Source organism: Pongo abelii, chromosome 9 (genome assembly GCF_028885655.2).
Source record: "Pongo abelii isolate AG06213 chromosome 9, NHGRI_mPonAbe1-v2.0_pri, whole genome shotgun sequence".
Classification (NCBI taxonomy): Eukaryota; Metazoa; Chordata; class Mammalia; order Primates; family Hominidae; genus Pongo; species Pongo abelii.
Genome location: NC_071994.2, coordinates 133,141,439 through 133,166,345, shown reverse-complemented (window position 1 = coordinate 133,166,345; position 24,907 = coordinate 133,141,439). Strand labels below are relative to the sequence as shown.

General features: G+C 45.1%; 1 protein-coding gene across 12 annotated transcripts in view; it reads left to right on the top strand.

The window, feature by feature from the left end:
* The first annotated feature begins 2,550 nt into the window (after window positions 1-2,550).
* NFRKB (nuclear factor related to kappaB binding protein) overlaps window positions 2,551-24,907 on the top strand; it is a 31,675-nt gene continuing 9,318 nt past the window's right edge. The window contains exons 1-23 of one of the 12 annotated variants that reach the window (XM_054525435.2): window positions 2,551-2,656; window positions 3,720-3,799; window positions 3,895-4,058; window positions 5,280-5,435; window positions 9,347-9,548; window positions 11,689-11,816; window positions 12,534-12,708; window positions 13,297-13,398; window positions 14,002-14,075; window positions 14,944-15,028; window positions 15,504-15,684; window positions 15,941-16,049; window positions 16,282-16,408; window positions 16,628-16,693; window positions 19,514-19,593; window positions 19,702-19,748; window positions 20,687-20,747; window positions 21,171-21,345; window positions 22,585-22,691; window positions 23,132-23,255; window positions 23,469-23,548; window positions 23,716-23,936; window positions 24,055-24,325. In XM_054525435.2, the coding sequence (XP_054381410.1) occupies window positions 5,301-5,435; window positions 9,347-9,548; window positions 11,689-11,816; window positions 12,534-12,708; window positions 13,297-13,398; window positions 14,002-14,075; window positions 14,944-15,028; window positions 15,504-15,684; window positions 15,941-16,049; window positions 16,282-16,408; window positions 16,628-16,693; window positions 19,514-19,593; window positions 19,702-19,748; window positions 20,687-20,747; window positions 21,171-21,345; window positions 22,585-22,691; window positions 23,132-23,255; window positions 23,469-23,548; window positions 23,716-23,936; window positions 24,055-24,325 (2,550 nt within the window). In that variant the 5' untranslated portion in view covers window positions 2,551-2,656; window positions 3,720-3,799; window positions 3,895-4,058; window positions 5,280-5,300. Of the gene's footprint in view, window positions 2,657-3,719; window positions 3,800-3,894; window positions 4,059-4,764; window positions 4,860-5,261; window positions 5,436-9,346; window positions 9,549-11,688; window positions 11,817-12,533; window positions 12,709-13,260; window positions 13,399-14,001; window positions 14,076-14,943; window positions 15,029-15,503; window positions 15,685-15,940; window positions 16,050-16,281; window positions 16,409-16,627; window positions 16,694-19,513; window positions 19,594-19,701; window positions 19,749-20,686; window positions 20,748-21,170; window positions 21,346-22,584; window positions 22,692-23,131; window positions 23,256-23,468; window positions 23,549-23,715; window positions 23,937-24,054; window positions 24,326-24,907 lie in introns of all 12 variants that reach the window. The other 11 variants (XM_054525437.2, XM_054525433.2, XM_054525434.2 and 8 more) reach the window with 11 other exon arrangements.

The window sequence follows — 24,907 nt, the reverse complement described above, 5'->3', positions numbered from 1 at the left end:
GGATCCACATGCAAAAAATGAATCTAGACACAGACCTTACACCCTTCACAAAAAGTAACTCAAAATGGATTATAGACAATGTAAAATGCAAAACTATAAAACTAGAAGACAACACAGGAGACAACCTAGATGACTGGGTTTTGTGATGACTTTTTAGATATAACACCAAAGGCACGAAGAAATAATTGGTAGCCTGGAATTTATTAAAATTTAAAATTTCTTCCCTGAGAGACAGACTGTTTGGAGAATGAAAAGATAAGCCACAGACTGGGAGAAAATATTTGGAAAAGACGTCCCTGATAAAGGACTGTTATCTAAAATATACAAAGAACAATGAAAACTCAACAATATGAAAACTAAAAAATGGGCCAAAGTCCTTAAGAGACACCTTAGTAAAAAATATATAAAGATGGTAAATAAGCATGTGAAAGAGGCTCTACATCTTACATCATCAGGGAAATGCAAATTAAAACAATATGAGACCAGGTGCAGTGGCTCATGTCTGTAATCGCAGCACTTTGGGAGGGTGGGGTGGGTGGATTGCTTGAGCCCAGGAGTTGGGGACCAGCCTGGGCAACATAGTGAAACCCCGTCTCTACAAAAAATAAAAATTAAAAACAAAAAACAATACGAGATACCACTATGGAGCTATTGGAATGGCCAAAATTCAGAATACTGACAATACCAAGTGCTAGTGAGGATGAGAAGCAACAGGAATTCTCATTCATTGCTGGTGTGAGTGCAAAATGGTATAGCTGCTTTGGAAGGTAATTTGGCAATTGGCTTGATTCATAATTGCCAAAACCTGGAAACGATGAAGATCTCCTTCAGTAAGCGAATAGATGAAACTGCGATATATCGACACAATGGAATATTACTCAGCACTAAAAAGAAATGGGAGCTATCAAGCCATGAAAAGACATGGAGGAAACTTCAATGTCTGTTACTACGTGAAGAAAGCCAATCTGAAACGGCCACATACTACGTAATTCCGACTAGATGACACTCTGGAAAAGGGCAAAACTATGGAGACAAAAAGATCAGCGGTTGCCAGGGGCAGAGGAGAGGGAGAGATGAATATGCAGAGCACAGATGATTTTTAAGACAGTGAAATTACTCTGCGTTATACTGTGATGGTGGGTACTGATGTATCAATGTAGGTTCATCAGTTCTTTTGTTTGTTTGTTTGAGATGGAGTCTCGCTCTGTCTCGCTCTGTCGACAGGCTGGAGTGCAATGGCTCAATCTCGGCTCGCTGCAACCTCCGCCTCCCCAGTTCAAGCAATTCTTCTGCCTCAGCTCCCGAGTAGCTGGGACTACAGGTCCCCGCCACCACGTCCGGCTAATTTTTGTATTTTTAGTAGAGACGGGGTTTTACCATGTTGGCCAGGATGGTCTCGATCTCCTGATCTCTGGATCCGCCCGCCTTGGCCTCCCAAAGTGTTGGGATTACAGGCGTGAGCTACCAGGCCAGGCCGGGTTCATCAGTTCTAAGAAATGTACCACTCTGGTAGGGGATGTGGATAAAGACAAGGCGATGCATGTGGGGAGGTGGGGCGGGGAGTATTTGGAAAATATCTTTCTGCTCAATTTTGTTAACTTTAAACTGCTTAAAAAAAAAAGTCTATCAAAAATTATAGTTTACATTGTTTTTACTCTTTTTCTCTTTCTGGTCTTGTCACAATCTCAAGGTAAGGGAAATATCGGTGACAACTATGGAGTGATATTCCACTGCCATTTATACTCGATCGTTTCTAATTCAAGAGCCTCTCAACAGTGTAACAGGAACTTAGGGCATTTGTGGAGCCAGTAGAGGAACAGAGATTGGGTTGTTTGGAAACCACTCTTTTCCAGGAAGGGAAGAACATTAGCTCGGCCGGCCGGCTTCTCTGGTTCCATCCACACACAGAACTGAGGATGGTCTCTGCGCCACTGCTGGGAGTACCTGGAATAAGTAGTGTGAGGCCGTACTAAGCAAAACCCAGTGAATAAGAGGAAAGGGGCCTTGATATCTAACAAGAGGAAAATGATGGAGTTTAACTTAAAATGTGATCCTTCGATGTGTTTACTTTCTTTCTGGACATCGAGGGCCCAGGGAAGGGAAGGAGGAATGAAGGAACTCGGAGGCACTGGCTGAGGTCGCGTTCTGCTCATGGCCTCAACTGTAAAACGGGCACTAATAGTGCATCACTCACAGGGCTGCAGCACAAAGACGGCGGGTAGAAAGTGCTTAGCATAGGGCCTGGGGTAGGGTATGCTCTCTGCAAACGTCAGCTAATGGACGTGCCTTCGCTCATGTGCTATGGAACTTTGATTCGCGGTCAGGCAAAGACAGGCACTGTCTCGGGCCTCTGGAAGCTCCTAAATCAGGTGAGACGCGCAAGCGGGCTGGAATCTGCATTCGCAGGCCCAGCCGCGCGCAGGCACCCTCGCCGACCCTCATGCTCGCCCGAGCCGCTCCAGGACCCGCCCGCTGTGGCCCCGCCCCAGCCCCCTCCAGGCCCCGCCCCGCGCTGCCCCGCCCCGCGCTGCCCCGCCCCTTCCGCCGCTCAGGCCTAGAGCGTGCGCGCACCCAGACTCCTTGCGGGAGCGAGCGCGTCCGGGAGCCCGCGGCCGTAGAAGGGCTGCGGGTTAGGGGGCCGGCGCCAGCGGTTCGGGTGAGGGCGGGCAAGGGGCGGCGGAAGGGTTAAAGTGTCTGGTGGAAGTGGAGGAAGCGGGAGCGGGCGGCCGGGTCCGCGAGGTCGCTGCCCCTGTGGGCGTGGGGAGCGGGAGCGGGGCGTGGGGAGCGGTGCGACGCGTGAGGCTGGGGGTTAGGGTTAGGCACGGCGTGGGGGAGGGGCGGGGCCGAGCCGTGCAGTTCTGAGGATCGGACCCGGGCCTTGGGCCAGCCGGGCTGGCACCGGAGGGGGATTTGCTGCAGAGTTGAGGGGTTTGGAGCCGGCGGTTGCTCCGGAAGGACCCGAGGGTTTAGCTTCTGCGTTGGGGAGGGTCCAGCGGGGAAAGTTAGACCAGGTGCTGAGGAAAAGCCAGTGATGAGAAGCCGAGAGGCCTTCGTGGTCTAGTGAAGAGGTTCAGAACGCCCCAAGACCTGGAAATCCTTGGCTTCCGGGGTCCAACTCCCTGGCAGCTGCCTGGTTTTGGTATTTTGAGATTCTGTTCAGAATAGTGGCAGTGCAAAGGTTGTCACTGGACTAGATTAAATTTAGCTACACATGCACCGTCACTGAAGAAACTTGTGAGCAAGTTGTATAAATAGAGACCTCCTAAGAGGCAGGTAGGACACTGACTTTGCAGTTGATAGTCTGTTCTATGCCAGTTCTGTTAAGAAGGTTTTATTCTGAGCATCAGGTTGCTTCTGCAATTTTTTTTTTGCTATTTTGAAGTTTTGTTAAACTCATGTGCTATGTGCTGTCTCACCCTCTTCACTTATTTAGGCATAGGCACGATCAGGATGTCATTTTACCATGTGCTGAAGGGTGATGAGGGGGCATAGTTGCTTGGGGACCACCCACCTGACTTGACTCAACACTAAAGTTTCTGCTGTATCTTTACATGGATCTGAAATCTCTTCAAGGGAGCTTGAAATAATTTAGTGGAACATGCTTCATTTTACATGTAGTTATTATAGATCTGTTCTTTATCATTGGAGAATTTTGGAAAAGAAAAGTACCTGTATTACGTAATTCACACTGTCACTCATCTAGAGATTATTCATTGCAGGATTCCAGAATTGGAAATAACGGGAGGGAGGACCTGGTCCAGCTTCCCTTCATCAAATAAGGAAATTGACACCTGGCGTGGTAAGATTTGTGGAATGTTACTGGGAATTAGTGGCAGACCTTGGCTGGAATTCTGGTGTTTTGATTGTTAACGTCCTTTTTTCTTTTCATTTTAGTGTGCTTTTTAGCCCACTTCGTAGGAATAGGAGCTGGAAAGGATGGATTTAGTAAATGTTAGTAGAGTGATTGAGTTTAAGCTCCCTGTGGTCCTGTTAGCATTGTGCAGTCCTGTGCTGTCAACTTGACACCTAATCCCAGCCATCAGTCTGAAAATGTTGTGGTATGTAGTTTTCTAACGGTAATCAGCAGTGTTCAGTTATTACAGGAAGGAGAAAAGTAGCGTTAATTTACATGATTATACGGATCAGATGGACCAGCTAAAGGCAGATTGGCCATTGACTTTACTGGTGGTTATGGTCAGGTGTGTGGAACCTCAGGAATTTATGTGGACTAATAAAGTCGTATCAGTAAGCTTCGTTTTCATTATTTAAATATTGCGAGGTTATACGAGAGGTATTGTGTGTAGCATTAAGCACATGGGTTTGCAGGCAGGTAGACCTGAGTTTCAGTACTGCCTCTGGGGTTGGGCGAGTTACTGACCTACTCTAATTTTCAGTTTTAATTCCGATGTAATAACCCATGACCTTACTTTGCACAGTTGTGAGAATTAAATGAGATATGTGAAAGGCCTGGCTTTTAATAGGCCCTCATAAAGTGACCGTTAGCATTTGCATTTTACTAGTGTATGTTGATTTTCAGCAAATTTTCTTTTGTGAAAGAATATTCTTTCTCTTTTTCTTTTTCTTTTTTTTTTGAGACAGGGTCTCTGTTGCCCAGGCTGGAGTGCAGCAGCGTGATCACGGCTCATTGCACCCTCTGCCTCTCGTGTTCAAGCAATCCTCCCACCTCAGCCTCCTAAGTAGCTGGGACTACAGGCGTGCGCCACCACGTCTGGCTGAATTTTTTTTTTTTTTTTTTTTTTGTAGAGAAGGGGTTTTGCCATGTTCGCTAGGCTGGTCTCAAACTCCTGGATTCAAGGGGACTGCCCGCCTCGACCTCCCAAAGTACTGAGATTGTAGGTGTGAGTTACTGCACCCAGCCAACAACAAAGAGTTAATTGCTAAAAAACAGTTGTTACAGAAATTACATTGTGGGAGAGTGATTATTGGTCTGGGAAGTGTAAATTATAGATTGTGATCTGTTTGTCATTTAATCTCAGTCTTGTTTTACTTATCTGTAAAATGAATGCATATGAAATTTATGAATTTAGGAGTTACTGTGGGAGCACTCTGAGAAAAGAGCTCTTCCAGATAAGACTTGAAAATTCCAGTGGGAATGCTGTGGTGAAAGGGAGGGAGGAGAGCTGTTTAGCTGTAATTAGGGTGCAAGGATAAGGTGTAAGAACCGACTGGAGGTTGAATGTTTTCCTGGAGGAGTGTTAGCATCAACTAGATCCCTGGAATTTCTGCCTTTCTGTCTCAAGATGCATGTCTTTGTCCAGAGTACCTGTGGAGAAGAAACAATGGATTCATTAGACCATATGCTGACAGATCCTCTGGAACTTGGTCCGTGTGGTGATGGCCATGGCACGCGCATCATGGAGGATTGCCTCCTGGGAGGCACCAGAGTTAGTCTGCCTGAGGACCTTCTGGAGGATGTGAGTAGTAACATGGTTGTGACCTTTTCCTCTCTGTCAGCTTCCTTGTAACAGTTATGGGAAACCTTTTCCACTCTACATTTCCAGTCTTTTGTGCTCCCTTTTGTTCATTTTCTACATTGCAGGCAACCTGATCTCATCTTTTTTTTAAGTTTAGAGTCTATTTAATATCTGATTAAGGAAGAAAACAAGCTGCGTTCTGCATGTTTAATAACATGCCAAAATAACTTGATAACATGATTTAAGCCCTATTTTTAACAAGATAATTTTCATCCATTAAAAAAGATCGTGTATTTTAACCATGCAATACTACTCAGCCATAAAAAGGAATGAAATAATGGCATTTGCAGCAAACTGGATGGAATTGGAGGTCATTATTCTAAGTAAAGTAACTTGGGAATGGAAAACCAAACATCGTTCTCACTTATAAGTGGCAGCTAAGCTTTGAGGACACAAAGGCATAAGAATGATAATGGACTCTGGGGACTTGGGGGGAAGGATGGGAGTGGTGTGAGGGGTAAAAGACTGCCCATTGGGTGCAGTGTACACTGCTTGGGTGATAGGCGCACCAAAATCTCAGAAATAACCACTTAAGAACTTACCCATGTAACCAGACACCATCTGTTCCCCCAATACTATTGAAATGATAATTAAAAATAGAAAAAAAAATAGAGAGGAAGAAATTATGGAAAAAATATGAAAAAATACATCAGTGGGTATCTTTTCTACTAAAACCAGAAGATTGTTATGAGTACTTAATCTTCACTGTGAAATATTTGGCAGTTAATCCCTCCCTGACCCAGTGTCTTACTGTGTTAGTAAATCTGTTAGTAATGGTTGCAGTATTTCTTTTAAATGTTTTTGGTTTAAACTTAGAGGTAGACTCCTTTATTTGTTTGGTTCTTCTCAACTGTTTGAGACACTTTCATTCCCTGATATTTATGAAGTACATGTTTATCACTAAATGTAGTTTGGTTTACATTAATAATTTGATGTGTGGTCTAAAAATGCAGTCACTAAGAGGGTGTACACTGTGGTTACGGATTGATTGGCAGTGGAGTACCATGGAGGCCACTGCAGTGGTGCTAATGGTGCTAAGGCTGCCGGTGGAATTTCTGTGTAGGGCCTTAAGTCCTGGTGACTCAGGGAAACCATCACAACCTGGGGTCGTTCACCGCAGTTCTCTCCTTTTGTTTGGCCTCGATTGCCCCATGCTTCCCCTCATCCCAACAACTGAGTAGGGACCCAGGAATCTGAATGAGCTGATCATTGTTTATGTTCAGATGAGTAAATGTCCAGACCAATTAAACTATAGCTGCTTTTCTGGCGGTCTTTATCTGCAGGGCCCAAACTTAATAAACCATAGGAAATAGACTGTCATTCTTAGTTTGCTGCCAGGGCTTATTTTAGATTCAGAGCATATTGGTGCATGGGAGAGGTGGTGTCGTTTGCTCTGGTTTTCAACCAGTGGGCTATCTGGCATCTTTTATGCTCCTGGCTTTTTTCAGTCATGGCACGATTGCATCTCCTGGCTGTTTCTTTTGCCCAGCAGGATAATATTGAGTCCCATTGCAAGCACGGACAAGGCCTCTAGTTCTGGTCACCACTACCTTTTCAACCGTAGAACATCACTGGAAATGCTTAATGCCTGGATCTATGTTCTACCGAAAACAGTTCCACTGGGAAGTCTTTCAGTGGGAAACGAATGAATGTTATACATTGTTATGTTCAGTTATGTCAATAAGACCACTTATTAATAGAAAATAAACATTTTTAAAAGGTATATTTTAAAAGCAGAATTATATATGTGTTTAAAATGGTTACCATGTTGTGGAACATTAAACAAAACCTACACGTATTTTCTGTATCCATAAGGTAACCCTCTACTCAATAATGGTATGTGCCCTGGGATGGGATGTCAGCTTGTTTTTGTCCACTTTCACAGGCGAGATGCATCATCGTGATCATTAAGGTGGCTACCGTTTATTAAGTGCTTATTGTTTGCAAGCCACTATGTACGTGAAAACATTCATTTAATTATCTAGTTCTTTTGTTTTGCCATATTTTGAACATACAGGTGTGGAGCATGGTATAGCAAACAGTCATCTATGCATCACCCAGTTTTAAGAGATAATTTAGTTTGTTTCACATTCTTCTTTGGTAGTACGTTAAACATTATGGATAAAATGAAAGCCACCAGTGTGCTGTTCTCTGATCCTCCCTCCCAGCTACAGTAACAACTAACTGTACTGCATTTGGTGTATATACTTCCCATCCAAGGTTTCTTGGCATACTCTTTCAGGGCAATCCCTTTATGTTACTCACGTAGTCAGCAAACACTTGTTCCATTAGGCTCCTCTATGCCAGACGCTGAGTTAGATGCTAGGAATAAAATGTAGGCAAAAATAGGCTTGCAGGGGAAGATCCTGGGCATTGGGACTGAGGTGTTTTTGATACGTTCATGCAAAGATGCCTGGAGTGGGTGGTTGGATTTCTGGGTTGTTTCCTGCTGAAACCCTTTAGTGGGTCTCCATTGTCCTTACGGATAAAAGTCACAACTACCTCAAATGCTTGCTGTCCTTTGCATCTTTCTGCTGTCTGCTGCCTCCACCTCCCTCCCTGTCCTTGATCTAGCCAAATATTGCCTGAACTCAAAAAAAAAAAAAAAAAAAAAAGTATCACTCAGAAGAGTCTATAAAATGCATACACACACACACACACACACACACACACACGTAAAACAATAATAAAACGTGCATGTAGCCTTCAGTTAGGGTAGGGACTACCAAGACCACTGAAGCCCACCACCACGTACCCTGTCTTATCCCCTCTCCGTTACCACATAGCAGCACAGGTAACTGCTATCCTTTCTTTTGTGTTAATTCTTTTTTTGTTTTTCTGGTGTTGCTCTGTGGATTTCTAACCTTCTCCCCCACCGTCTTGTTTCTCTTTCCTCATCCCTCTCCTGTCTTAACCGTTTTTTGGTGAGCATTCTCTGACATTGTAAATGTGGGATGTTTGCTTCTATACACATCAGCACTTCTTTAATTACATTGTAACTGCATGTTTAATTGTTCCCCACCTCAGACCATATATATGCCAGGCCAAGTTAGTATTTTGCTCGTGGAAGGTATCCAGTATATAACTCGAGAGTTGAAAATGAACCCCATCCTGTTTCTTCTCACTCTTAGCTGGTGACTTCAGTCCCTCAAGTTCATTCCTTCCATGTTAACCTTTTCCTGCCACTCAGTTGAGGTGGAATTCAGATGTCCACCCTCATACCCTTGTTGGCAGAGGCGGCTTCCAAGTGGGATTCTCTACTAAAATGATTTTCCTCTGGATAATTATTTACTGTTGGATGCAAGACTGTGGCTCATATTTAGTCTTTAATCTCAAGATCATTGGAATTTTAGTTTATTTTAAAAAACATAGGCCAGGCACAGTGACTCATGCGTGTAATCCCAGCACTTTGGGAGGCCAAAGCAGGCAGATCACCTCAGGTCAGGAGTTTGAGACCAGCCTGGTCAACATGGTGAAACCCTATCTCTACTAAAAATAGAAAAAATTGGCAGGCGTGGTGGTGCGCACCTGTAATCCCAGCTACTCGGGAGGCTGAGGTAGGAGAATCGCTTGAGTCTGGGAGGCAGAGGTTGCAGTGAGCCGAGATCGTGCCATTGCACTCCAGCCTGGGCAACGAGCAAAATTCGGTCTCAAAAAGAAAAAAAAAACCTAAAAAGTTGGTAGTGATAGTTGCACAGCAAATGTGAATGCACTTAAAGCCACTGAAGTCTACGCTTAAAAATGGTTAAATTGGTAAATCTTATGTATATTATATAATGTTTTGTATACACATACATACAAAAAACTTAAAAATTTATTTTACTTTTGTTTACTTTTCCTATTTCTCCTAGCCTGAGATCTTCTTTGATGTTGTCAGCCTCTCAACATGGCAGGAAGTGTTAAGTGATTCTCAACGTGAACACCTCCAGCAGTTTCTGCCTCAGTTTTCTGAAGACAGTGCTGAGCAGCAGAATGAACTCATCTTAGCCTTGTTCAGTGGGGAGAACTTCCGCTTTGGAAACCCTCTGCACATTGCCCAGAAACTTTTCCGAGGTTTGTAGCTCAGTATTCTTTCTTTGAGGGGGGTGGTGGATGGGCACACGTTCACTTATGTGAGTATTCCTTTCTTTCTTTTCTTCTTTTTATCTTCATGTACAGATACTGAGGCAGCAGAGAGCAGTTTTGTGTAACACTTTGCTGTCTAGGCTGTGTTTTAAAAAAATAAAAATGTATTGACTTATATAGAAAATACGTAATATGAATTCAGCTTGTAACCAGCATCTACATAAAAAAATAAAACATTTCCAGCATACTAGAGGTGCCCTTCATGTCTGGTCTTTAAAAAATTTTAAAAAGAGCTTGCCATTTGCTTTATTGCACGCATCAAGGTTCGTATGTGTGTGTGTATGTTTAGGTACACACACACTTTTTGCTGCAGAAAATATGACACTTCACTGCCAAGCACTTCAGCATGTCCATGTCTCTTAACAGACACTTTCCCATATCATCACTGCCCTGTTACCACACTCAAGGAGTTTTACATTGAGCAGATAATATCATAGGCTATTTCATGTTCAAATTTTCTTTTCTTTTCTTTTCTTTGGGACAGAGTCTCGCTCTGTCGCCCAGGCTGGAGTGCAGTGGCGCGATCTCAGCTCACTGCAAGCTCTGCCTCCCGGGTTCACGCCATTCTCCTGCCTCAGCCTCCCGAGTAGCTGGGACTACAGGCGCCCACCACCACGCCTGGCTAATTTTTTGTGTTTTTAGTAGAGACGGTTTCACTGTGTTAACCAGGATGGTCTCGATCTCCTGACCCCGTCATCCGCCCACCTCGGCCTCCCAAAGTGCTGGGATCGCAGGCGTGAGTCACCGCGCCCGGCCTTCATGTTCAAATTTTCTTAATTGTTCCTGCAATGTCCTTTAGAGTAGCTGTGTAAATCCAGGATCTGTTCAGGGTTCATGCATTGTGCTTGGGCCTTACGTCTCTTTAGCTTTTTGAATCTAGGTAGGGCCCTTTGTCCCTTTTGTTTTTGTCTTTCAGTGCACGAAGAGCCAGGACACTTGAATTATAAAGTGTCCTGCTTCCTGGTAATTTGTCATTTTGTTTTCTCCTGGTTAGATTGGGTTAAAGGCTCTCGGCAGGAGTATGATACAGGAAACGTGGTCTTTCCCATTGTGTCACCTCAGGAGGCACATGCTGTCAGGTTTCCATTTTGGTAAAGCCACATTTGATCACTTGGCTAAGTGGTGTCTGCCGTACCTCTTGCTTGTAAGGGTACTTTTTTTCCTTTATCATTAAGAAGCAGTGTGGGATGATAGGCTGGGATCATGGATCATGTGATAGTCTCATTTTCCAAAAGCCTTTGTTTTACCCAATGGTTTTTGCTTCCATGGGTGATTCTCAACTGCATCAGTTACTATGTTGGGGGTTGCAAAATGGTTTGGGCCACTCTTTAAGTTACAGTTTGCTTTCTGGACCATGGAGAGGAGCCAAGGAAGCCTCTTCCCCTCCCTTCCAGGGTGACTTTGTTCTGGCACAAGGCCCTGAATGGGCAGTACATCTGGAATTCTGTTAAACTTGACAACTTGACAGCTGCTAATGACCAGAGAGAGTGTCCTTATCATCTGAAATCTCATTATATTAAGGGTTTAAAATGAACATTCCCTCCTTTGGTGGGTTACTAGTGTAAAAAGGAATTCCCCTCTATGGTTGGCAGAGATCTGTTTCACTACAGCTGAGGGTGCACTGTCTCCTCTGATAGAGCAGAAGTCAGGGAGACCCACTTGGCTTTAGAGGGGCTCTGTAAGGGACCTTCCATAAAGGTAGCACTGTCTCTCGTGCTGGCATGTTTCCCCCGAGACAGTATGGTAGTCTGGGAAGGATACAGGTGAGGAATGTCAAGGCAGGACTTCCTGCATATTCCACTCTGACCCATGCCATGTGTCAGTTCTAGTGCTGCTGAAGACAGGTGCATGACTGTGGCGGTGATGGTCATCAGCCTTAAATGAGCTGTCATTGCTTCTCAGCATGCTTTTACTTTTGGTTCTCTTTCCTGATTCTCTTAAATGTTCACTTTTCCCTTAAGTTTTGTGGTACAGAGTTTACCATGTTAAGCACTCATTCAATATATTTGTTGACTGATGATGTATATTTGTTGACTGATGTAAATATATATACCTTTATTTTTTTAAGACGGACACTTTAACCCCGAGGTGGTCAAGTACCGGCAGCTATGCTTCAAGTCACAGTACAAGCGCTACCTCAACTCCCAGCAGCAGTATTTCCATCGGCTGCTGAAGCAAATTCTGGCTTCCCGGAGTGTAAGTAGTGCTGAGAACTGGATATAAAACGTGGGTAGTCACAGGTATCATGACTTCAAGAAGCAATTCAGGTGCAAAACGCAAACATTGCCACTAAGAAAAAAATGCTACCGATTAATCTGTGACACAGTTAAGCTATGCCATCCTTTCTTATGATAAACTTCAAATGTGTCCTGATTTCAGAGATGTTAAAACATAAAAAAAAAGTGCTTCTTAAAATTGATGAAATTATAGTAGCTTCAGTGTTTACCAAGATAAACAGATGGATTTTGGATCTATCATGGGTTATTAAGGGAAACGAGGATTCTTTGGAATGGATATGAAGGTGTGCATGGGCCTCTGAATGCTGTGATGGATGGTAGCATAACAGGCCCAATGGCCCCTGGGTCTGGACCAGCCTGGAAATTCTTAGAGGCAAAGTTGTTTGGATTTTAAGTCATCCTTTAAGCTTTGGTGTAGAAATACTTGAATGTCTAGTATAAAAAAGTATTCATTCCTAGTAGAGCACTTCAACAGTCAGATTTGGGATTTTTCATGTAATTAATATAGATTCTTTTTATTTGGATATATTAATATATATGTGCATCTTTCTTTGTGATCTGGAGGGAGGGAGTTGGGCTTAACACTGAAGAGAAGAAAATGTAGACTTGCAGAGTGTTCATTGTTCCAGAACAGGTCTTGGATGATGACGTGTACCCCCACCTGATCTCTACCTAGGATCTGCTGGAGATGGCCCGGCGGAGTGGCCCCGCCCTTCCCTTCCGGCAGAAACGCCCTTCACCATCCCGCACACCTGAGGAGCGGGAGTGGCGGACCCAGCAGCGCTACTTGAAGGTCTTGAGGGAAGTGAAAGAGGAGTGTGGTGACACAGCCCTTTCATCTGATGAAGAGGGTGAGTGTCCTCGGTCACTTGGGGTAGCTGGGGTATTGGATTGATACCGGCCGCTTGTCCGGTTGGAGCCAGTGGTAGCCATTTATCTCCCCAGCAAAGAAACCCTCTTGAGTTGTCTGGTCTGGGGTGCATAGCGGGACTCAGAAGGCCTTGGTCTTTGGGTTGCTGAGACATTGCCGTCAGATAGGGAGAGACTACATGGCCTTTTTCACCCTTGTGGCCATGTGGCATTTGAGCTTAGATGAGAGCCCGCCAGACGACTCCCTGCACGACAGGGTTCTCCACAGTGGGCCTGACTGGTCCCATTTGCCACTTGAGAGAACTGTTTTCCCCTTACAGGAGAGTAGTAGTGGCTGTTGGCCTGCTGCAATGCAACCCCAGCACTCTGTTGAAGTCTCTCTTCCTGGAAGAGCCGTTAGATGACCTAAGTGTGCTCCAGCTCCTCTGGGGAAGGGTCGGAAAGGAGTGTGGAACCCTGGCCTCCATGTTGTTGGCTTAGCCTTGTTGAACCCAAATGGCCACTTACCCAATCTCCCCTATTGGAGTCCACAGCCACGTTGGATTTACAAGAACAATTTTCTTTTGAAGATCTCGGCTCATGGCTTCCGAGCTCTCCAGCACGTTCTCCTAGTCCTGCGGTGCCCCTGAGGGTGGTGCCCACACTTTCAACCACGGATATGAAAACCGCAGGTGAGAACCGAGCTGCCGTCGTCACCATTCTGGGACATTGCGGTGGAGACCTGAAAACTCCTTTAGAGGGAGGTGGGTGGGGGCAGATTCCTACCTACCAGGAAAACAAAGCTCCCTAGAACTAGGTGATTTGTTTGGTAAAGTTTTTGTACCATTTTACTTTTTTTTACACCTGGAGATAGGCCTGCCTTTTTTCCTTTGTTTTAAAGTTTTTTCTCAGAAGCTGTTATTTTGGGCTAAAGAAAGCAAAATCTTCAAACAGCAGTACGAAGGGGCAGTTCAGTAAGCGGACAAAGGAATAACCAGAGCCAAGCCATTCTCCAGAGTGTCTGTGAGTTTGGAGAAGAGTTTTTATTTGGAACAGGAAGCAAAGAAGAATGTTAAGAACTTTAAGTGTGTTTTAGGACCAGCTGAGTCACTGAAGTCATTTGTTACCAATGTATGGAAAAGTGGAAGTGTTGATCCTGTGATTAAAGATTTTTGGTACTTGTAGTTCACAGGTGTCAGAAGGGAAACTCAGAAATATCTTACTTTTGACAAGTGACCAGAAAGATGTAAATTGGTGAATCATGGTAGTGAATGTGGTTTGGTTTGTTTTCTCAGATAAAATAGAACTGGGGGACAGTGACCTGAAGATAATGTTAAAGAAGCACCATGAGAAGCGGAAACATCAGCCAGTAAGATGGGGAGGGCGTGCGGCCGCGTGGTTTTCAGCCTGATGTCTCAGGATTGGCTGTCCTGAGGAAGACACGGGGCATCACTGCCTCGTCTGTATGTCCTCCCTATCACTGTGGGCACAGGAGCAGCCAGCGAGGCTAGCCAGCGTCAACGATGTGAGGCACGGTGGCTTTGACTTTGCAGGGCCTGCTGAATGTAGTGTCTGCCTTAATCATTACAGTGACACTGTCGAGTATAGGAATCGTCGTCTCCACCTCAGCATTGCTCAAGAGGTTTAGGGAGCTTGTCCTTGGTCCTATAGCCAGTAAGCAGCAGAGCCAGGAGTTGGGCCCTGGGTTTGTCCCACTTTTTACTGTTTCCATTATTCCATGCTACCAAGTTGAGGTAGCTAGCACCAAGCCAGAGAGTTTAGTGGAGAAAAGATGATACCTTTTTGGGAAGAAAAGACAGTCCTTCTAAGACTAGGAGGTGAGATGGGAAGAACCCCACATTGGAAGTCAGTACTGAGTTCTCTCTCTTTTTTAGTTACTGTGATACTTCTCGAAACCCCATTTCCAGACTCTGTAAAACATAGTAATACTTAACAAGACTGTTTGCAAAGCACATGAGACAAGGAATGCAGAAGAGCTTTATAATGCTATATGGTAGAAAGATTGGAACTGGGTTCTGTGTAGCAGTATCAAGTTATTTTTAATTAAATGGGGATATGATAGGGAAAAAATGAATAGTTTTATCTCTCTATATTTTTGACTCAGTGTGATTTCCCCAAGTGTACCTAACATCTAATTGTTGCATAAATTGGCAAAGTCACCTCAGTTTTTGCTCCTTTTTGGGCCTCCATGACCAAATTCTGGATATCACATCTAGGATCACCCGGACCTTTTGACAGGGGACCTGACCCTCAATGACATCATGACTCGAGTAAATGCTGGCAGGAAGGGCTCTCTGGCAGGTAAATGACTGGGCCTCTCTAGGAGCCTTCATCTGACTATGGTGTTAAGTTGCGTGAGCCCATAACATGGCAAAGATAAATGAAACCATGGCTTCCTTCATGCTGGTAGCCTTTATGAAGGTGGGAAATGAATGTAAAATCAGTACAACAGAGCATCAGCTCTTTAATAAATATTAAAATTAAGCCATATACTTGGGAGGCTGAGGTGGGAGGATCGCTTGAACCAGGGAGATTGAGGCTGTAGTGAGCTATGATCACATCACTGCACTCCAGCTTGGGCAACAGAGTGAGATCCTGTCTCAAAAAAAAAAAAAAAAAGCTGTAAATCACTCAATGAATTTGGTTTCATTGAGTGTTTTATTACTGAGACTTTTCTATCTTTGGTGGGCCTTGGGAAAAGAATATGCAGATAAGACCCCTCACTTCCCTGTGTAGGAGATACATTTCTGTAACTGGTGTTACTTTGCCTTTCCAGCCTTATATGACTTGGCTGTCCTTAAAAAAAAGGTTAAGGAAAAAGAGGAAAAGAAGAAGAAGAAAATAAAAACGATCAAATCAGAGGCAGAGGACCTGGCCGAGCCGCTAAGCAGTACTGAAGGGGTTGCACCTCTCTCTCAGGCCCCCTCTCCGCTGGCAATTCCTGCTATCAAGGAAGAGTAAGTGAGCAACAGAGATTCTGTAATTCTCAGGGTGAATGGGTAAGCCATAGGCTGTGCCCTGGCCCCTAGGGCTTGTCATAGCTGTAAGTGTGTTGGACTTGTAGACCTGGAGTCCCAGGGATAGTGCTGGGAAAATACATTGTTTGCTCCTTTCTTGAACTCTTTTATGACTGCCAGGAGGCTTGGGCGCCTGAATCAATCTAGGGATGTGCTCTTGGTCTTTTTGGTTCTTGTATTTTTCTTCCGTCATTAGGCCCCTTGAAGACCTCAAGCCTTGCCTTGGAATCAATGAAATATCTTCCAGCTTTTTCTCTCTTCTGTTAGAGATCTTGCTGCTGGAGAGTCAGGCTAGCCTTCCTATGGTAAGTGTTTTGGAAAAGTTGGAGGTACATTAGAGTTTTCAAAGTGTTCAAATCCTGAATGGTCTATAACTTGAGAAATGGAACTCTGAGTTCCTCTCAAAGCTCTGTAGTTAACTTGCTTTGGGATTCAGACAAACTCTGGATGCATGTACTGCAGCTTGTGGTGGCACTTGTGTGGAATTGCTGGTATAGAAAAGAAGTCTAACTAGGTTCTGCCTTTGCTTTCCCTCAGCTAGAGGAGCGAGTTTTGGATTGGCAGTCATCGCCAGCCAGCTCCCTCAACAGCTGGTTCTCTGCGGCCCCCAACTGGGCTGAGTTGGTACTACCAGCCCTACAGTATCTTGCTGGAGAAAGTCGAGGTAAGATGCTCTTTTTTGTAGGGTCAGTATTTTTTCCCCCTTTTGTCTAATTAATTATTAGAATAAACTGCAGCTTTGCTCGTGTAATCCATTATGCCTTTGCATAATGCTATGCCTTGAAGGTTCCTGCTTTTCTAATACACTGTGGAACACTCAAAAGCTGTTTCAGAGCTCGGGGATGCACCTGTATGGCTTGTTTATGTGGTCCATTTCTTGCAGCTGTTCCTTCCAGTTTCTCTCCATTTGTTGAATTCAAAGAGAAAACCCAACAGTGGAAGTTGCTTGGTAAGTAATCCATTTTACCTACCCCAACAGGTTTTTGTTCTCCCATTTCTTCCCGTAAGTTTATTTGCCTTCCAGTCAATATAGTCCCACAGATTGGTTTAAAAAAGCAATATTAGACTTACTTTGCTCTGTGAAGGAGTCCTTCAAGACCCTTTTTGTACTCTCAAGGTGGGTTAACTAACTCCTCTGGTTAGACCAAAGCTGAGATGGAAGGAATAGCCTTTCTGTTTGATGTAGTCTGGTGATGGCTAAATTTAAATCTGCAAGGGTATTTTGCAAGAGCATCAACATTTATATTAATCATACAAATGACTTTGGATTAATTTGTAATATAAATTTTTTCTTTCCTAAAAATGGGCTTTGCTATTGAGGAGAATGTGCAGCAGCCCTGAATAAGTTGTTTCTAAAGAACAGGGTTGTTATTTTTAAGTTTATAAAGCCCACTTAGTGTGTAAGTTGTCATAACATGCATCTGAAGTCACTTGGAGGCTGTTACCTGGTGATGGTGAAAAGAGAGAAATCCATTGTTGGTTTCCTGTTGAAATTCACAGGCACTTCTCTGTGCTGAGTGGTCTGTGGAGAAGCGTATGGAGAGCAGGTTATGAAAACAGTAGACTCATTCATTCGTTATTACATTTATTCAGCTTCTAGGTGTCAGGCACTGTTGTTAGGTGCTGGGGGACACAATGGCTTCTGAGACGGTGCGCTCCTCTCATAGGGCCTAAGGTCTGTTTGGGGAATAAATACTTATTTAGATTTAATGACAAACTGATCCTTTCTGTGAAGGAAAAGTACCAGAGAGGATGGAGGTTTATTATAATAGGAATTGATGTAGTTTGCAGAGTTTGGAGGACCTTCCTGAGGAAGCAGCATGGAGCAGAGGTGTATGATGAATAGGACTGAGCCAGGCAGGCAGAGGGGAGGCAGCAGCATTCGAGGTGGGGGAGGTAGAACCTTTCCATGGGGAAGATTTGATCTAAAACAGTCACGCAACCCACGGGCTATGAGAGCTGACAGTAATTTAGACACAGGGAGAGAGGATGGGTACGTTTGAGAAAGAGTTAGGTGGGCTTGGTTATGGCTTGGCTGTGGGGAATGAAGGAGAATGGTGTGAGGCATGGCTCCCGCTAGATTTGCAGCTGGTGGAGGAAGGTGTTGTTTGTGCAGGTAGCAGCTGTGGAGGACTGGACTTGGAGGGTAGAGATCACGAGTTTAGTTTTTAAAATTTATTTATTCATTTATTTTTTGAGACAGAGTCTTGCTCTGTCCCCCAGGCTGGAGTACAGTGGCACGATCTTGGCTCACTGCAACCTCTGCCTCCTCCTACTCCTGAGTAGCTGGGACCACAGGCGTGCGCAACCATGCCTGGCTGTTTTTTGTATTTTTAGTAGAGACAAGGTTTCCCCATGTTGCCCAGGCTGGTCTTGAACTCCTGAGCCCAGGTGATCCACCTGCCTCGGCCTCCCAAAGTGCTGGATTACAGGTGTGAGCCACCGCACCCAGCCTGACTTTAGTTTTAGAGCTGCGTTTGAGGTATTTCAGTGGAGTTGTTGAATAGACAGGATGTGTGGGTTTAGAATTCAAACCAGAGAGTTTAAGGGGGACAGTGTTGGCATGTGTGTGGTGCAGGGCACAGATGATGCTGTTACCTGAGGAGGAAGCACAGAGTGAGGAGAGAGGCTGAGGAGGGCTCTTCACAGCAGAGGGGCTGAGTGAGAGCATGAGAGTGCGGGGGTGGGGGGTGACTGTAGAGATGGGGAAAGCCTGGAACAGGGTTTTCCTGAGTCTTGGAAGCCAGGAGACAGGAGCGCCTGAGAAGTGGCGAGTGGTCGTCTGCCTCCATAGTTCCTAAAAGATTCAGTAAGATAAAGACTAAAGATTTGTGAACATGGAGGAAGTTGTGAATTTTTCAGTGAGCGTGATTCCCTAATGCAGCGGTGGAGGTGAAGCCACCGTGAGCTGAAGGTGATGATGGTAGCTGACTGCAAGCGCTCCCCCCGTCTGTCAGGCTGCAGTAGCCATGGAGGGAGCACGTATACCTGGGCCTGGCAGAGTGTTTCTTGTAGGGCCAGATAATAAGCGTTTGAAGCTTGTCGGCCAGATGCTTTAGTGGAAGCTACTCTGCCATCGTTGGGAGGTTTCTGCAAATAGTGATATTGTGTATTGACTATTAAAACAAAGATAAACAGCCCCTTTGAGAAGGGTAGCTGCATTCATCACATAAGCAGACCTGGCTGATGATGGTCCTGTGGCTTCTAGCCTGGGCAGGAGACACAGGTGCCATCAGGGTCTCAGTCAGCCTGAACAGAGTGACCTGAGAAGAGGGCACAGGAGACAGGGCTTATCTCTTTCTAGGCGGGTCATGGGAAGTCAGGCTTTTTCCTGCCCCAAGGTCTTAACTGCTATGCTAGTGAATAGAATTTTCTCTGTGCCCCACTAGCCAGAAGCCTTTCTTACCTATAAAAATAGAATAATTACCTTGGTATAAGCTATCATTACATCCTTTGTGATACCTACCACTTTTTGAATTGATTTTAAAATATGTGCTCTTTCCTCACTTGACTAAACTCCCATGAGGGTGGAGACTGAGTTCACTGAGTAACCTTAGCTTCACATGCAGTGCGTGGCACAGTGGGTATTCAGCAGATGCCTATGGAGTGAATGATTTCATTAGGTGGCATCCAAGAGTGGTGGTCATTTTGTTGCTACAGCTCCTGATAGAATCTCTCTGTGTTGTAGTTACAGCTAGTAAAGAGAAAGCAGGATTCTCAATAATACCTTAGACCTTCTTATTTTTTTATCTCTTTATTCCTCTAATAGGCCAATCCCAAGATAATGAAAAGGAATTAGCTGCCCTCTTCCAGCTGTGGCTAGAGACCAAAGATCAGGCCTTCTGTAAGGTATGTTTTTTTAAGAAATACCAGATCCTTCTCACTGGTTTTCCATAGCTCTTAAGTTTGCCCAAATTCTTTAGTCCATTTATCTGTCAACATTTTCTTTCTCTCCAGCAAGAAAATGAAGACAGCTCAGATGCCACAACACCTGTCCCTCGGGTGTGAGTACAATACTCTAGTGGTGGGTGGTGTCCTGGAAAACTGTAGTTCAGATACTGTCTTGGTTTTGTTAATACTTCTTGATATGCTAGAGCTGTAATGGGCTTCAGAGCTCTGAGGAGTCTCCTGGTTCTTCCTGACTTGGCATACTGAGGCAGGCCGCACCCCCTGAGTGAACAGGACTCCTTGTGGAAGGGGCTGTGGTGGAGAGAGGGGCCGGCAGGAGAGCCTCTGAGGGACATATGACGTGCTTTGTAGGTGGACATACTTTTTTAATGTGTACTCCTCCCTGGGCTCCTGCTTGAGAATTACTCATCTAGGCCACCTTAGTCCAATAAATGGAAGCAGGAAGTTGGGTGACTTGCTGAAGGTTAGCAGCAGGACCCCAGCTAGAACTTAGATCTCTTGACTCTTAGTCCTAGGCTCTTTATATCACATTGTCCTGTGTTTCTGTTTCTGTCCTGGCATGGTTCGGTAGTTTTCTGACACGAGGACAGAGGCCTAGTCTAAGTGTGGCAGAACTTTTGCTTCATGTAATAGAGGTGTGGATCTCAAGCCCCTGGATACTTTCCCTGGAGGTAGAAAAACAACCTTTATCTAACACACCTGAAGCCCTTTGTTCCTCTAAGGCCGAATTGTTTGTTGCCATTAGAATGGACCTACTTAGCAGCAATATTGAAAGCAGTAGGTAAAGATGTCAGCCTCTTGCCCATCTCTCCACCCAGTACCTTTCTGGATTTCTAAGAATCAAGTGATTTTGGAAATACCAACAGGAGTTACTTCACAGGAGCTGAGAAGTGAGCTCTTCACCTTTGTAAGAATTGAGTGCTTCTCGAGGGACATCTTTCCATGTCACAGTGGGAATGGTTCTGAAGCAGGGGCAATGGGTCTGACACACATGCCAGCTCTCAGGGTTGATACAGAATTCTTTATATTCCAGAAGAACTGACTATGTGGTGCGGCCCAGCACGGGGGAGGAGAAACGGGTTTTTCAGGAGCAGGTAAGAAGTACCTAAAAGCCAGTGTGAGTCTCTGCCTCTGTGAGCCATGCAGAGAGACGCTCTGAGCCTGACTCTCCTGCATCTGCCTTCTTGCAAGAAACTCATACCTTTCCCCTTAGACCTTCTGTTGGCTGGGACTGCTTTTTGGGGGTGGAAACGGTGTGGGGAAGGGGAGTAAGAAATACTTGGATGATCTTGTCTTCCAGGTAGCTAAGTGCCTTCATATGACCTCCTTGTCCCCTGCTCACTGACTGGCTCTGAGAACCATCCTTTTCCCACTGCGGGTGGCTGAGCATTCCTACTATAATCACTTGTTCCTTCCTGTTTTAATTGTTCCATGTGGATCTGCTTATATTGTAAGGAAGCCCGAGAGAGAACCCCACTAATTCTGACCTAGAAGCCTTGTCCCTTGTCTCTTGGTAGGAGCGTTACAGGTATAGCCAACCCCATAAGGCGTTCACCTTTCGCATGCACGGCTTTGAGTCTGTGGTGGGGCCAGTGAAGGGCGTGTTTGACAAGGAGACCTCGCTCAACAAGGCTCGGGAGCACTCCCTGCTGCGCTCCGACCGGCCTGCCTACGTCACCATTCTGTCTCTTGGTAGGTGTCACGTGTTGATTATCAGAGATCCCTTTCTTCACCCTGCAGCTTTTCTCTTAGCAGCTCTGAACCCTGTCCTCCCCTTACCCCTTCACCCAGGGTAGGCTTTGAGAACAGGCATAGTTTTTCAAAGCATTGGAGTTTGGGAGCTGAAGGGGACATCTTCAGCTCCCAGTCTTCTTCCTTAAGTCTGGGCTTACATTTACGTTTGTTTAGGAGTTGCTCCCAGACCAGCTAACTAGGTTAAATACAGGAATTTGCTTCCTCCAGGCTATGCTTCATTTAACAGTGAGGATTCTTACCTTTTTGAATGCCAGGAATCCCTTTGGCAGTCCAATGGAACTTGTGGACCCCTTCTCAGAATTATGCTTTTAAATGCATAAAATACAGTTACAAAAGAGACCAGTTGTTTTGAAGTAGTTATCAAAATGTTAAAACAAGTTTATGGTGCAGAAATATGTGTTGTTACTATGATGTTATATGACAAGATTTAGCAGGAGGTCTGACATTTCTTGAAATTTCTGAGTAGTGATGAGTATAAATGATATTCTTAGCTATCTGCAGTAGCTGTAATATATGAAAATGTCTGATTTCTATTACACCATCACAGCACTGCAGTATATGGTTTGTTCCCTTTGTTCATAATTGAAAGAAATGCTTAATTTCAGTTTAAGATGTAATTTTGCTTCCCACCTGAGTTCACAGGCCCTCTGAATTCTTAAGGTGTTACCTGAAAGTGACTCTTAAAAGTGTATAAGGGCTGGGTGCGATGGCTCATGCGTGTGATCCCAGCACTTTGGGAGGCCAAGGCAGGTGGATCACCTGAGCTCAGGAGTTCAAGAGCAGCCTGGTCAACGTGGTGAAACCCTGTCTTTACTAAAAATGCAAAAATAGCTGGACATGGTGGTGCACGGCTGTAATCCCAGCTACTCGGGAGGCTGAGGCAGGAGAATTGCTTGAACCTGGGAGGTGGAGGTTGCAGTGAGCTGAGATCACGCCCTTGCACCTCAGCCTGGGTGACAAGAGTGAAACTGTGTCTCAAAAAAAAAAAAAGTGTATAGGGAACTCCAGTGGCTGAGCTGCCAGCTGCTGGAGGGCAAAGGACACCTAATCCGGCATCAGGGAGGGTAGAGGAGCAGGAATCCCAGGGAGCTTTGCCCACCACTGCAGGTAGGGGAGGTTGTACCTCCATAGGAACCTTGCCTGACTTGTGGACTGTGTGCTTGCTCATTTCATCAGTTCGGGACGCTGCAGCTCGACTGCCTAATGGAGAAGGCACACGGGCAGAGATCTGTGAACTGCTTAAGGACTCCCAGTTTCTTGCACCGGATGTCACCAGCACTCAGGTAGGACAGAGAAGAGATTACTTTTGCTTTGTTCCGGAATGGATTTAAGAAAACTAATTAGGAAATACAAAATACAACAAATTTTAAAAAAACTGAATGAAGTGAAAAATATACCGTGAAAAATGCATAGTGATCAAAACCCTTGCTGTTAGTGAAACACAAATTTTGCTCTAGGCTTTCTTTTAGCTTATGATAAAGGGCAGGCTGGTCACTTACTTCACAGTATCCATACAGTAAAAATAGATCAATATCTCAGTAGTCTTACAGCATTTATTGTCTCATCAAACGATTTGGTGAACTATTGGGAATACGCAGCTAGGCTGAGATAGAATCTGTATCAGCTGCGATTTAGATACAATGCCATTTTTTTTCCTAGAGTCCGAATAACTTCTGTTATCTAAGCTTGACTTGTTTCTTATTTCCCTTTGTCTGATTTGTAGGTAAATACAGTAGTGAGTGGTGCACTGGATCGGCTGCATTATGAAAAAGATCCTTGTGTGAAATACGACATTGGACGAAAGCTGTGGATCTACCTGCATCGTGACCGGAGTGAAGAAGAGTTTGGTGTGTGAGGCCTCTGGGCACTGTGTCTGACCAGACTGGGGATACTTTCTGACTTTCTACCCCAATTCCATTATTATTTTCATTGGCATATAGGTAGGACAAGATGGTAGAGGCAGGATTCAGTCCACCGGCAAGCTGTTGGTTTTTAACAAAGCCCCTCTTTCTAGTTTGCTAAGGTTAAACTCTCCTGAAGCTTGCCCCTCTTGTTCACAGAGCGGATTCACCAAGCACAAGCAGCTGCAGCTAAAGCCAGAAAAGCCCTTCAGCAAAAACCCAAGCCCCCGTCCAAGGTGGTAAGTGACCTCAGGAGAGTGTCTGCCTTAGGGATTCTGGGATGGAGGCAACTGAGAGTAGCTGCTCGGCTTTCACTTAATGTGGGGCATCAGGAGCTGTAGGGGCGTTCCTTCCTTTAGGGGGATCTTCATGACACCAGGTGAGTTTTCTTTGTCTTCCATTCTAGAAGTCCAGTAACAAGGAGAGCTCCATAAAGGTCCTTAGCAGTGGCCCTTCTGAGCAGAGCCAGATGAGCCTCAGTGACTCCAGTATGCCACCCACCCCGGTCACACCTGTAACCCCCACCACACCAGCATTGCCCGCCATTCCCATCTCCCCTCCACCTGTATCGGCAGTGAACAAAAGCGGCCCTTCCACAGTCTCAGAACCAGCTAAGTCTAGCTCAGGGTAAGTTCCTCCTTTTCTTCAGCTTTTTCCTCCTTTTTTTCAGCTTTTTCGTTCTAGAGTCCTTTTGTATGCATGTCCTAAGTTTTTGTTTTTTGTCTTTCCCCAATGTTCCTCATAGTGTTCTTCTGGTGTCTTCACCAACAATGCCACATCTGGGAACAATGCTTTCCCCAGCTTCCAGCCAGACTACACCCAGTTCTCAGGCTGCTGCCCGGGTCATGAGCCACTCTGGCTCTGCTGGACTGTCTCAGGTGCGAGTGGTGGCCCAGCCTAGCCTTCCTGCTGTTCCCCAGCAGTCGGCAGGGCCGGCACAGACACTGCCACACATGCCAACAGGACCGCAGATCCGGGTTCCAGCCACTGCCACACAGACCAAAGTAGTGCCCCAGGTAAACAGGGAAGCTGTGGTCATTAGGAAGCAGGGATGCAGACCCAGAGGTGGGCTGATGAGTCAGATGGGCAGTGTCTGGGTAAGGACTGGGGAGCCATAGATTATTGCTACTGGTGATGACATTCATCGGAGTAAGCCACTTAATGTTCAGAGCTGTGTAAGCATTTTTAGATAGTGTGTTTATGTGTTGGGAATCAGATCTTCAGAGCAGTCTCGTGGTTTCCGCAGGACCCTAACATCAGGATCTTCGTAGAGGCGGGTTGTAAATTCAGACCTTGTGAGTCTGCATCTCAGGCTCCTCCTGCTGTGCCTCTAGTCTTAGCTATGCCATGAACTAGGTGTGTGAGTTTAGAGAACATTTGTATCCTCTTTGTCTCAGTTTCCTTTGCTATAAAAGGGGTAAGATAGTATTTGTCCTCAGTGTGTAGGAATAAAATGAGATGTTAAATGTAAAATTCTGAAAATTAAGATATACACAAATGAGACATTTACAGTGTCCATTTTAGAGAGTGGTGTGCCTTAAGTACTGTGGGATTAGAAGCTCTTTGAGAGCAATGCTTCCTGGGTGTGATGAGGGAGA